This window comes from Micromys minutus (assembly GCF_963924665.1).
Source record: "Micromys minutus genome assembly, chromosome: 5".
NCBI lineage: Eukaryota > Metazoa > Chordata > Mammalia > Rodentia > Muridae > Micromys > Micromys minutus.
Genome location: NC_137974.1, coordinates 78179255 through 78192731, shown reverse-complemented (window position 1 = coordinate 78192731; position 13477 = coordinate 78179255). Strand labels below are relative to the sequence as shown.

Here is a 13477-nt window from a genome sequence, read left to right as displayed (position 1 = left end):
CTAACTATGGTGACTTGATACATTTTTTAGAGTCTCAAATTCTGCTGTATGGGAATTTCAGTTAGAAGATTTTCAGTGTGTTGCCTTTTTAAAAAAATAAAATACAGCAATAAGCAATAAATAACACGTTAGGCTCACTCACTGTGGTGACTTGTGGCTGAAGGACACAGTGCTCGCTGCCATGGACACTTGCCTGTCACCTCTTTCAGCTCTGGCTATAGTCAGGTGCCACTTTTATTGGATCAGGATTTCCAGAGTCTTTTTAAATACTCTTTCTATGCTTTCTAATTACATTTATTTATTTTGTGTGTGTGTTTGGGGACAGTGCATGAATCCGTGTTATGCACATGGACCTGGTTCTTTGATTCCTGTACCTGAGTCCTGGGGCTCCAACTCAGGCTGTCACGCTCGGTGGCAAGCCTTTCTTGCTGAGCCCTTTTGTCATTCTTGGGTGATGCTGTAGTTTTATGCATTCATAGCACAAAAGCTTCATGTAGAATATAAAACGTTAAGACACTTCTAGAGGACAGCTGCCGTGCTTTTAAACCCTTTGCTCGTATTGAGGAACATTTCTTAGGTTTGGGAAGGGAAATGGTGAATATTACATTGCAGTTCTTTGCTAAATGTACCATGGGAGAAAACAGTGAAAAGAACCCATTTTGTTTCTGTCAGAGAACTGTACCCCAGCTTGGAAGGACAGTTGAAAGAGTTCCGGAAGCATCTCGTGGAGAGCACCAATGAAATGGCCCCCTTGAAAGTCTGGCAGCTTCAAGGTAATGAGGGTCAGCTCACTGAGTTGTGACGCTGTATTCTGTGGTGTTAAAAGAACGCAGAACATGGGCTGGGGATAAAGCTCAGTTGTTAGTGCTTGTCTAGCATGCATAGGGCCTGGGTGTGACTCCCAGCACCACACTAACCAGGATATGTACTGGATGCCTGTAATCCCAGCGCTGTGACTAAGGCAGGATGAGTGTCATGAATTCCAGACCAACCTGTTCTATAGAATGAAGCCTTGTCTTGGAGCATGGGCAGGGATTTGGGGATTGCAGAGTTTGAATGAAATCTGCTACATTCTGAGACTACCACAGATCGTGATTTTACACACACACACACACACACACACACACACACTCACACACAAATGCATAAATTGATAATGTGCTGTGTTTGTGTATCGTTGCTTATGTATGTATGCTTTTAGGGCTGATCACTTGGTATTGGATAACCAACTGGGGGGCTCATCCCCTGGTAAGCCCAGTTCTTTCTTTTTTAACATTTTTGTAAGTTGATTTTGTATCCTGCCACTTTGCTGAAATTGTTGAACTTTTTTTTTATATATAAAGTTTTCTGGTGGGATTTGGGATTTCTTATGGAGAGTATCATGTCATCTGCAAATAGGGACAGTTATTTCTCCAGCTGGTGTCTTGAGTCCTTAATTGAAAAGGTGTGGGGATAAGGGACAGCCCTACTCCTTTCCTAATTTTAATGTAATTTAAGTTTTCCTTCATTTAGGATAATGTTGGCTGTGTGTTTGTCATATATAGCCTTCATTGTGTTTGAGGTATGGTCCCTCTTGGGCTACTGTTTCTAGACTTTTATCATGAAGTCATGTTGGATTTTTTTCTAAATATATTGAGATGGTCATATGATTCTTTTTTAATTTGTTTTGAGACAAGGTCTCAACATATTGTCCTAGCTGGCTTGGAACTCACTATGTAGACCAGGCTGACCTTGAACTCAGAGATCTGCCTGCCTCTGCTTTCTGAGTGCTGGGATTAAAGGCATGTGCCACCATGCATGCCTGGCTCGCAATGGTTACATGATTGCTTGTTTATAAGATTTATAACATTTAACTACTTCTATATGTTGAACTATCTGTGTAACTTTATCTGGGGATAAAGTTAACTGTCATGGTGGATAATTTTTTTGCTATCTGCCTTTATGGGATTGCAAATATATTAATGAGGACTTATGAATGTATATTTATCATGGATATTGACCTAGAGTATTCTTTTTTGTTGTATTTTTATTTGATATTGAAGTACTGGCTTAGTAGAAGTTTGGACATACTCCTTCCATTCCTATTATTTTAAATAAATTTAGGAAATACAGGCTGTAGATCTTCTTTGAAAGTCTGGTAGAATTCTGTGTGACTCCTTCTGGGCCTGAGTTCATTGGAACTCAAGCCTTTTTCATTGGAAGGCTTTAATTACTGCCTGAAATCTTCTCACGTGTTACCGATTTTTTTCTGGATTAACTTTGGTGGTTTTCATGGATCTAGAAATTTGTCCATGTCTTTTAGAGTTTTCCAACTTAGTGGAAATTTAAATTTGGTTTTAAAGAGTTTCCTTATGTGGCTCTGCATGTCTCCTGCTGTAATGTTGGCCGGTCATTTCTGATTCTGCTCATTTTGGTCATCTCATTCTTCCTTTTGGGTAGGTGGGCCAAGGGTTTGTCAGCCTTGTTTAGTTTCTCCAAGGCCCAGCTCTTAAGATTTGTTGGTTCTTTGTATTATTTTCTTCCTTTCTAATTTTTTAAATTTTGCTCTGAATCTTACTTTTTTTTTTTTTTTTTTTTTTTTGCCATCTTCTGGACGTGGGTTTTGTTTTATTCTTTTTTTTCTAATTCTTGGGTTGCACTATTAAGCCATTCTGATTCTGTAATGTGAGCACCTAGAGCTCTAACCAGATCGATCCTGGTGCGCCCCAGGGGGTTTTGTTGTGCTGTATTTTCATTTTTATTTATTTTTAGGAACTTCTTGATTTCTTTTTTGATTCATTCATTATTCAGTAGTGTGTTTTTAATCTCCATGAGTTTGTGTGCTTACTGGAGATTTGTTGGCTGTTGATTTTAAGTTCTATTGTATTGTGGTCATATAGGATGCATGTTGTTTCTATTTTTCTGGATTTGTTAAGATTTGTTTTGTGTCCTAGGATAAGGCCTGTTTTTGTGAGGCTCCCATGGGCTCAGAGTAGAATGTATATTCTCTGGTGTTTATGTGGAATACTTTATAATCTGTTAAGATCATTTGATATATGACATTACTTAATTCTCATGCTTCTCTGATGAGTTTTTTCTATTGGAGAAAGTGTGGTATTAAAATTGCCTACTATTATTAGGGTGATGCTACTCTTTGTCTTTAATTTGACTAGTAAGCTTTTTTTTTTTTTTTTTTTTTTTTTTTTTTTATGAAATTGGGTGCACCAGAATTTAATGTGCTACAATGTCCTCTTGGTTAATTTTCCCCTTGAGTAGGGTGAAATACCCTCCTGTCTTTGGTTAGTTTGTCTGGAGTCTAGCAGAGCCGCTGCTGCTTGCTTCTTGGTCCTTCTGTGTGCAGTGCTTCTCACCTTCTCTCTCTTGAGATGGTGCCTGTCTTTATAGCCAAGTTGAGCTTCTTGTACACAGCACAGATGTGGGTTTTGTTTCTTCATCCATTCAGCCAGTCTGTCTTTTGGTTACAGAATTGAGGCCATTAATATTTAAAGTTATTATTGCAAGGTGTGTGCTGATTGTAATCTTCTTCCTCTAAAAGTTTATTTTCTCAGTTGTACCTTTTGTTTTGTTAATTATGACATCATTTGTTGTTTCTACAGACTTTAGATATCTTTATCCATCCCTTCAGTCTGACATTACTGCTTGCAGTATTAACTTTGGGGTTGGTTTGTAAGTCGGAGTTCCTCGAGTCTTTCTATGTCACAGTTTTTCTCTCCTTCGATTGTGGCAGATATTTTTGCTGGACTCAGTAGTCTGACTTGGCATCCATGGTCTCTTAGAACTTAGTGTGTGTCACTCCAGGATCTTCTGTCTTTCAGAGTTTCTTTCTAGTGGGTTTCCCTTTACATTTGACTTGCATTCTTTTCTCTTGTAGCTTTCATACTGGGGAGTGTTTTCTGGTCTTGTCTTTTTGGTGTTCTATGTACTCCTTGTGTCCATATCTATTTCTTTCCTTAGTTTGGGGAAGTTTTCTTCTATGATCTCGTTGAAGATCATCTGGTCTATGCCATTGACCTGGGGCTCTTCTCATCTATGCCTATAATTTAAAGATTTGAGTACCTCAGATTTTAAAGGCAGAATGGCTAAGAGAAGAAAGAAAATTCCCTGTAAACGCAATGTAGTATGCTTCAACAATATATACACAGCTTCCTGGGATCAGGTACATAATCTTATAATACGAGAAGTATGTAGCTTGTTTATGTTCTATATGCATACATTTTAAAAACCTAAGTGGCAGTTTTTAATTTTAGGCTTATGCTTTTTTTTTCCTTAAATGGAGCTGAGGGTTAGATCTAGGGCCTCACATTGGGTGTGCACTCTACCACTGAGCTTTAACCACGGTCTTGCATGCAGTTTACAATTATTATCACTGTGCTCATGTGGCCGGCGTCCATAGTGTCCATGTGGTGGTCAGAGCACAGCTCTGCAGTTTAGTTTCTCCATCTTTGTGTTTCAGTAACTAATGAGGCTTGCGTTGTAGGCAGCACCCTACTCACTGAGCCTTCTCCTGGTGCCCTGTGTGCATTTGTGTACATCTGTGTAACTGTTCGTGATAAAGGCACATGAGGATAGAATATATGTGCACTTTTCTGTTCTAAAGAATATTCCAAACTACTCTCAAGATATTTTTCCTGAGGTCATTGTCTAAATAATCTTAACGCTATGTTTTATAATGTATTGTAAATCCAGATGACAGTAGAATTTGGGCTCAACTTTGTTCGAGTCCCCTAAATGTATTAGCACACGCCCTGGGATCTTATGGATGTAGATCATAAATAACTTAGTAAAAACTCTAGAGTCCATGAAGTGAGCGAGATCTCCAGCACCTCCATCGTCAGGGGATTGTGGGTAGTATTGGGACTGCCGTCATTATCGTAGATTCCTGTGCTCTAACATTACACTTGCCATTGTGCAGATCTCAGTTTCCAGACTGCTGCCCGCATCTTGGCTGCTCCTGTGGAGTTAGCTCTGGTGGTGATGAAGGACATTAGTCAAAACTTTCCTACCAAAGCCAGGTAATGCTAAGGTTTTGCTACATCCCTCTCCTTAACATTGTTTCCGGTTATTTTCCTGTTTGCACAAAACATGAGGTAACTGAAATGTAAAAATGCTTGGAAATGAAACCTATTATAAGTACTGTTGTGATTAGTGGCTTCTTCCTAACATGTAACTGTTGGTTGTGTGGTTGAAGAGAGGGATTTAGATGCTTTTGGCACTGCTCCACTTACACCACATTGGCTAATCCACAGACTGGCCCACGCTGCCATTTTGAATCCTGATGAAGAGGGACTTTGTCTAGGGCTCAGTGACAGAACACTTGCCTTGTGTGCACACACAGCCCCGGGCTTAATCCTCAGTACTGCTGAGAAGAGGAGGAAGAGGAGAAGGGATTTAGGAGATTTTTTTAAGAAGCTCCTTCACCATGCAGTGCCTACATAAGATTTCTTAATCCACCATGCTTCTGGAAGATACACACTCAGGGTTCAACCTGAGTTGAACCCCACCAGCAGTCGGCCTTAGTGCGTTTCTGCTGGCTAGTTATCTGAGCAGCACATGTCACATCAGTAGTAGGGCCACAAAGTCAAGCAAGAAATTGGAAGCAACTGGACTTCTCACGTGGTGTCACCATGCAGCTTTCCAATCTGAGGGGTGAATACATTTGCCAGTTCCACAGCTGTGAGGGTTACTTATTTTTGTAATTTATTGAATTGTATGTTTCCTGTCTAAATATAGGGTAATTGAAGGCCTTTATATGGAATGTTAAGCTAAGCATGATCATATCTTTATTTTTTTAGAGCAATAACAAAAACAGCTGTGAGCGCACAGCTTAGAGCGGAAGTGGAAGAGAACCAGAAGGTATTGCTAACTGGTAAAACACGCAAACTACGCAACTGTCTCTCCAGTGTTGTATCTTTAAAAAAACAAGAAAATTTGAATTAAATTAGTGGCATTTAATAGTATTCCTCTAGTAGTGCTATTATATAGTAATTTAAAAATCAGATTTGTAGCATTTTGTTTAAGGCTCCTGACTGGGGGCTGGGAGTGTGTTCAACAGTGAGTGTGGGCCTCTTAAGCAGTTTTCCTTTAAGCCTTTTTGTTCCTGCCTTTGACATGCTCCTGCATGGAGTGCAGGGGCTGGGCTCTTGTCCTCCCTTCTGTCACTCCACATGCAGTGCCTGGAGACTGCCCGGAGGTCACTCCACTCTTGTGTCTTTTGCTCCACTATCTGTTGGTCTTTCTCTGTCTCTTTTCTTTGCCATATGGATTCATAATGAGAAGGCAGACCTGTCTCGTTCCAGGCATGTCATTAGAGCTGTGCGGGTAGGAGGAACCCCTGTGTTTAATTAACCTGTTCATTCATTCATTCATTGTTGTTTTTCAAGGCAGGGCTTCTGTGTTCCTGACTCTGGAACTCTGTAGATCAGATTGGCTCCAAGATTGACCTCCCTCTGCCTCCCAAGTGCTGAGATTAAAGACCATCACACCTGGCTTCAATGAGCTATTTTTATCCCCAGATTTCATTATGTGTAGGATGTTAGTTAATTAAATAGATTTGAGAAAGAGACCAACTATTTCACACGTATTTATTAAATTTATTTATAAATTATTAAGTTATTAAATTAAAAACATCACCATGTAATTGCACCTGTAACCTCTGAGTGTAGGAGCAGAGGCAGAACAACAGCACTCTAAGGCAATTCTTGGCTAGTGAGTTTGTAGCCAGCTTGGGCTACATGATGCTCTGTTTCAACAAGCAAATAAAAACATTCAATTTAGTAATTGCATGCATTCTTAATTTTTAGAATATCAATATTAAATATTCCTTTGATTTTATGATTATTGCTGTTTATTGCTCTAAAGGTGGTGAGATCTAGGAGAAAGAAGTCTAAAAATGAAGTGAACTTAAGTCTCATGCTATAGCCAATTTTATTCAGAGCGTCAGACACTTTGTACTCTCAGGATTGAGAATAGTCACAGAGTAAAGTGTCTAATCATAAAGGCAAACCACTTGTGGCAAAACCATGTTTTTTCCAGAGAGAAGTGTAAACAAATAACAGGCATCTGTAATGAATGATCTGCCGTAAATCACTCATATCAGGTTCACCTGTGTTTCAGATCCACACATGAGCTGCACTGGGTTACATGTGCAGGCTTAGAGTTAGTCTTTCGTACCATCTCGGGCCCAAGGGAGTGGACTTGGAACTGTCCCATGGAGAAAATTCCAATTCTATTTTTCTTTAATTGCATGTGTGTGCGCGCGTGCACTCGCGTGCGCTCGCGCTCATGTGAGTATATCAAGGCTCACTATTGAGGACAGAGGACAACTTTGAGGAGACATTCTTGTCTTCTCCCTTGCTGAGGCAGTCTGTCTTGTTTCTGATGCTGTGCTTTATGCTCCAGGCTGGTTGTGCCTGGAGCTTCCTGGCAGTGCTGTAGGATTCTGGGGAATGACTTGAGCCATTCTGCCTGCCAGTCCTTCCCTCGGTTGGAATTTTAATTCTAATACTTAGCTGCTTTAGCTCTCCATCATTTCTCTGGTTTTGTTGTTGTTGGGGTGTTTCAAAGTGGATTTTATTGTTTTCCATGTTTAAAACCTTTTATGTTTTACTTTTTGAGTTATAATTGCACCATTTTCTCCTTTCCTTCTCTCCCTCCTACCTCCCCCTCTTTCCGATTTATAGTCTCAAATTCTTTCAGATTTATAGTCTCTTGTTGCTGCTGCATATGTAACTGTGTGTCTTCCACAGTTTTGTGTTCTCATCTTGTTTTCTGATTGATGCTGTCATGTCTGTGAAGCATGAGTCATAGTTCCTCACTGTTTGCTTTTACTACACAGTGTTGGAACTTAAAATTATACTTATTCCTAGTCCTGTGACTACTGGTGCTCCTCAGGGTTTGTCAGAGATTCTATTGTTGTCTAGTAACTTTCTTTGTGCTGCATTTTACTGTCTAGAGTACTGTACCACTGCACTGACTGTCTATAGTACTGCACCACTGCACTGTCTAGAGTACTGCACCACTGCACTGTCTGTCTAGAGTACTGCACCACTGCACTGTCTAGAGTACTGCACCACTGCACTGTCTGTCTAGAGTACTGCACCACTGCACTGTCTAGAGTACTGCACCACTGCACTGTCTAGAGTACTGCACCACTGCACTGTCTGTCTAGAGTACTGCATCACTGCACTGTCTAGAGTACTGCATCACTGCACTGTCTGTCTAGAGTACTGCACCACTGCACTGTCTGTCTAGAGTACTGTACCACTGCACTGTCTGTCTAGAGTACTGCACCACTGCACTGTCTGTCTAGAGTACTGCACCACTGCACTGTCTAGAGTACTGCACCACTGCACTGTCTGTCTAGAGTACTGCACCACTGCACTGTCTAGAGTACTGCACCACTGCACTGTCTAGAGTACTGCATCACTGCACTGTCTGTCTAGAGTACTGCACCACTGCACTGTCTGTCTAGAGTACTGCACCACTGCACTGTCTGTCTAGAGTACTGCACCACTGCACTGTCTAGAGTACTGCATCACTGCACTGTCTAGAGTACTGCACCACTGCACTGTGATGTGTATATTCAAGAAACAGCAGTAACCGACAGCAGTGTCAGAATGCAGTCAAGCAGTGTTTCCGGCAGGGATCAGGCAGCATAATTACAGTGTAACCCTTCTTCCAGTCATTTATCAAGGGGCCTTGTGTTGCTTCCCAGCTCAGCCTTGATTGGCATCCTAATTGGGGAAGGCAACAAAAGCATAAAAAAGCAAATCTTATGCACTTTAGCACTTGCAGACAGATGTAAGGGAAAATCCAGAGCCTTTGTGACTTGACAGAAGTGAGAATCCTTCTGCGGCACTGATTATAGCTTCTGCTTTCTGTATGAAGGCGATTATTGTAAAGGGCTTTCTGTATTACTAAGGCAGTGAACAAACATACATTCCATTGGTTACATACATACATTCTGCATAAGGCAGAACTGTACGCTTTAATTCTTTGTAATTCAGAGAATTATTGGGAAAGGGACCCAAAAGAATAAGTATCTTACTATATTATGGGCCAAGAAGAAACATGTTATTTTGAAAATTAAATAGAGATAATATTTGTTCAGTTAGTCCTATTTATATTTTATTGTGTGGTGTGTGTGTGTGTGTGTGTGTGTGTGTGTGTGTGTGTGTGTGTATGTGTTTTCGTGTTTAGGGTACACGTGTTTGGGTGACCAAGCCCGCTCAGTCAGTGGGGTTCTCCAGCGGCGGAGCGAGGACTAAAAAGAAAGAGACAATTAGACAAAACTGCAGCATGACCCCCAGCCAGTTCTGAGGCTGAAAGGCGGGTTTGATTCTTCCAGCCTGTTTTTAGTATCATTTTAATTACATGTAAGTGATGATAAGGTCAGCTCTAGGTTAAGGGAACAAGCAGGACAGTGAACACAAGTAGTCAGGGACAAGCCAGGCCAGAAACAAGGGCTTGCAAAGATGGCAGGACTATCTGAGCCTACTTCCCTGTCCTCAGCAAAGTCCTACTCTTGCCAGAAGCCTACTTCTTTATTCTAGCCTAAAATCAGATTTCTCTCTGAGCTTACTTTCCTGTCCTAGCCTAAAGTCAAATTTCTGCCTGAAGTAGCTCTACTTCCTTGACCTGGCCCAATGTCAAACTCTTGTCAAGTGACCCCAAAAGCTCTCCACATTTGGGTGTATGTGTGTATAGAAGCTGGAGGTTGATGTGTGTCTTTCTGAATTGCTCCCCACTTTGTTTACTATGGCAGGGTCTCTGAATCCAGAAGTCACACATTCATCTAATCTAGCTAGCCAGCTTGTCTTTGGGAATCCTGTCTCTCCCAAAGTGCTGAGGTTACAGATGCACCCCCATGCCTGCCTACCTGGTCTTCCTGTGGGTACCTCTGGGAATCTGAACCTCAGGCCTTCCTCTTGCATGGGAAGCACTGTTTATCCACGGAGCCACTCCCTGGCCACTCTGCTTTCTTTTCTGATACGTGACCTTTAGGGTTTGTCATGATTCGCATGCCAACTTAGAAATCAGGGTGTCATTGGACTGAAGAGAGGAGGAGGGTGAAAGATGGAGGCCCAGTAAAGCAGTGTCTGCTCACTGTAGTGGGCGCTCAGAAGGGTGTGTGGAGAATACAGAATCGAGTCTCAACCTAACCAAGAATGTCAAGGTGTATGTGGGCTATAAAGCCCAGGAACAGCAAACTTTGCTAAATGTGCTCTCCCTGCCTTTGTGTGCTTTCAGTATTTCAAGGGAACTATAGGATTACAGCCTGGAGACTCGGCTCTCTTCATCAATGGACTTCATATTGATCTAGACACCCAGGATATATTCAGGTATAGATAATACAGTTTCTCATTCTCTCTCTTCAGACTCTCTCAGGTTTTATAATTGGCATATTCAGGTTCCTGTTTCTCCTCAGTGTGGCATGAGGGATGGCTTATAGGTCATGATGCTTGCAGGAGGTGGGCCCATGCTCCGATGGGGTGGGCAGCATGGTCCTTTCTGTCCTGTGGAGCAGGGCATTGCTGTAAGGCTTGGGTGTTTTTAAGGGTGTATCTTTGCAATGTAAGCTACATATGTACTGCACACAATAGGAAGTATAAATAAAGACATGTGAAATGTCTCAGCAACTAACGGTACATGCAAGCCTGACAGCTGAGTTCAATCTCTGGGATCCACGTATAGATGGAAGGAGAGAACTGAATCCACACACATGCAGACACATTCACGCACATCTTACACACAGTACATGCAACAATTAGTAAATAAGTACATTTATTTAAAAAAAAACAAACATGTGGTTTAGGGCTAGGAGATGGCTTAGTCAGAGAAATGCTTGGGTCTGAGATTCCACATGAAATCTAGGTTTTGTGGTACACACCTGTAATCCTGCTTCCGGGGAGGTGGAGACAGGAGGACCTATGGGGCATTTTGATGGATCAGTAAACTTCAGGATCAGTAAGAGACTCTGCCTCAAAAAAAAATACAGTGGAGAGCAATGGAAGATCCTGACGTTGACTGTGGGCCTGTGTTCTTACACAGTGTGCACACATGAACACATGAATGTACACATACTCCCCCATGCACATACAATGCAGTCTAAAGGCTATTTTATTATTCAGAGATAATCTAAGTTTATACTGAGAGATGATCTGCACATCCGCTGAGAATTTAAATGAGCAGGACCAGGAAAGCACGTGCTGTCAGTGTCCTGCGTCCTCTGACCAGATGACCAGAGAAGAGCTCTATTTGTTTGGTATGTGTGCATGTGTGCGTGTGTGTTGAATGTTGTGAATATAATCCAGGGCCTCATATGCTAGACAAGCACTCCACCCTTAACTAGATCCCTTGTGTTTCCTGCAGTCTATTTGATACATTGAGAAATGAAGCCCGGGTAATGGAGGGTCTACACAGACTAGGAATAGAAGGCCTTTCTCTACATAATATTTTGAAGCTGAACATCCAGCCGTCTGAGACTGACTACGCAGTAGACATCAGGAGTCCTGCTATCTCCGTGAGTATTCATTTGGAGTGGTCCTTAGGCATTCTGGTCAAACACTTTACAGCTTTTTAATTTGTGTTTTATCAAAGATTTACATGTGCTTGTTATGCAAGACTATATCTCTGCAATAAGATGAGCATCTGCTTTCCTGTCTGTCTGTCTGTCTGTCTGTCTGTCTTTCTCTGGGTTTAAAGGTTTCCACACATCCTAGAAAGTTGTCTTCCAACCATTGTGAGAAGTATACTTTCCAGGGCAGGAGAGATACTCAGCAGTTAGAAGTTCACTCTAGCCGAAGACCTGAGTCTGCATCTGGTGTTTCATGTGACTTCAGCTCTAGGGTAATTGGATATCTAACCCCTGGGCTGGCACTTTTGCACATACCCACAGAGAAGGTCAAATAATTAAAAAATAACATTTTCTGTATTGTGTTGTATTCATAGGATTCACGTGAACACCCCGGGAAATGTGCTTTCCCAATTGCTTCTCAGTTTTCTGTGACTCTGACAACATGTGTAATTTAAAACTATTAGTACAACATCTATTTCCAATTAGTAGCTTTATTATCTGCTGTGTGATCTCTGCCATCTGTAAAAAGAATGTGGGGATAGTGCTGCTTTACCCCCCCCCCCCCCCCCGTTTCTGTCTGCATTTATTTTGGAGGCATCTTATGGAAAGAGAGACTCTGCACTGTGTCCAGGCAGGCTCATCCTGCATCCCTTCAGCCTCATGTATCCCAGGACAGCCACCATTGCAGCTCAGTGTCTGCACAGATGTTAGCGCCAGCTGCCTGTGTGTAGACTCCTGTCTGCATTCTGTCTTGGTGATAGAACTATTACGTGTTTGATGCTTACGGTTTGATTCCTGACAAAAAGGCTTTGCTTATAAAGAAGATTATTGGCCGTGTGACTCATTGTCATTCTTACTAAGTCATCACTGTGTGGTCATTGCTGTGTTTTTGGAGGGAAGCTGATTCAGCTGAAGCTCTCTTTGTGCTCCTTCATAGTTCTGCCTCTTCTCCCTGCAGGCAGCACCTTCCTTCCTGAGGCTGGTGTGCATTCCTTTATCTCTAATTATATATATATTTTTTAAGTGTTTTAAAAGTATTTTCATAGTCTGGCACGTCTGTTGGTGTCTCATTCCATAACCCCAATTTTATTTTTGTAACCATCTCTTAGGGCTCCGTCTCCACACTCTCTTTATAAATGGCAAGGGCCCAGCATGTAGCAAGTAATAATTAAAGTCTTTTTAACTTAGATAATTAAGAACATTTTAAAGATTTATTTTTTTATATATAAGTATACTGTACCTGTATTCAGATACACCAAAAGAGAGCATCAGATCTCATTACAGATGATTGTGAGCCACCATGTGGTTGCTTGGAATTGAACTCAGGATCTCTGGAAGAGTAATCAGTGCTCTTAACCACTGAGCCATCTCTCCAGCCCAATTAAGAACATTTTAATAGTGGTTTTAAATTATTCATATTGCTGGGTGTGGAAGCCCACGCCTTTGATCCCTGCACTCAGGAGGCAGAGGCAAGTAGATCTCTGTGAGTGTGAAGCCATCCTGGCCTGTATAGTGAGTTCCAGGCCAGGCAAAGCTACATAGTCTCAAAAAAACAAAGCGAACAAATTCACATGTGTAGATAATCTTCTTTATTTAGTAAGCTCTTTCTTTGAAGACTTAGTGAGGATGCTATAATTCATCAGAGCTAGAGTATTGGTGGTTTGAAAGGTCTTAAGCTTTATTCGGTTGATTAGACTAAACTGAGAGCTCCAGACACTAACATTGCATGAGGGTTCCTCTTTGTTTTTTAACATCTTCCCTACTTTTTACCAAATAATATCATTTATCATTTTACAGCTGGAAATTTAAGGCACACAGAGGTGTTTTAGCTGTGGTTTCTATTGCTGTGATGAAACACCATGGCTAAAAGCACCTTGGGGAGGAAAGGGTTTATTTGGCTTG

General features: G+C 41.4%; 1 protein-coding gene across 1 annotated transcript in view; it reads left to right on the top strand.

Moving 5' to 3' along the window:
• The window catches only part of UGGT1 (UDP-glucose glycoprotein glucosyltransferase 1), a 97621-nt gene that overhangs the window by 31006 nt on the left and 53138 nt on the right, over nt 1-13477 (top strand). The window contains exons 9-13 of the mRNA XM_080917169.1: nt 673-773; nt 4913-5012; nt 5793-5853; nt 10249-10340; nt 11371-11521. Coding sequence (XP_080773295.1) covers nt 673-773; nt 4913-5012; nt 5793-5853; nt 10249-10340; nt 11371-11521 — 505 coding nt within the window. The remainder of the gene's footprint in view (nt 1-672; nt 774-4912; nt 5013-5792; nt 5854-10248; nt 10341-11370; nt 11522-13477) is intronic.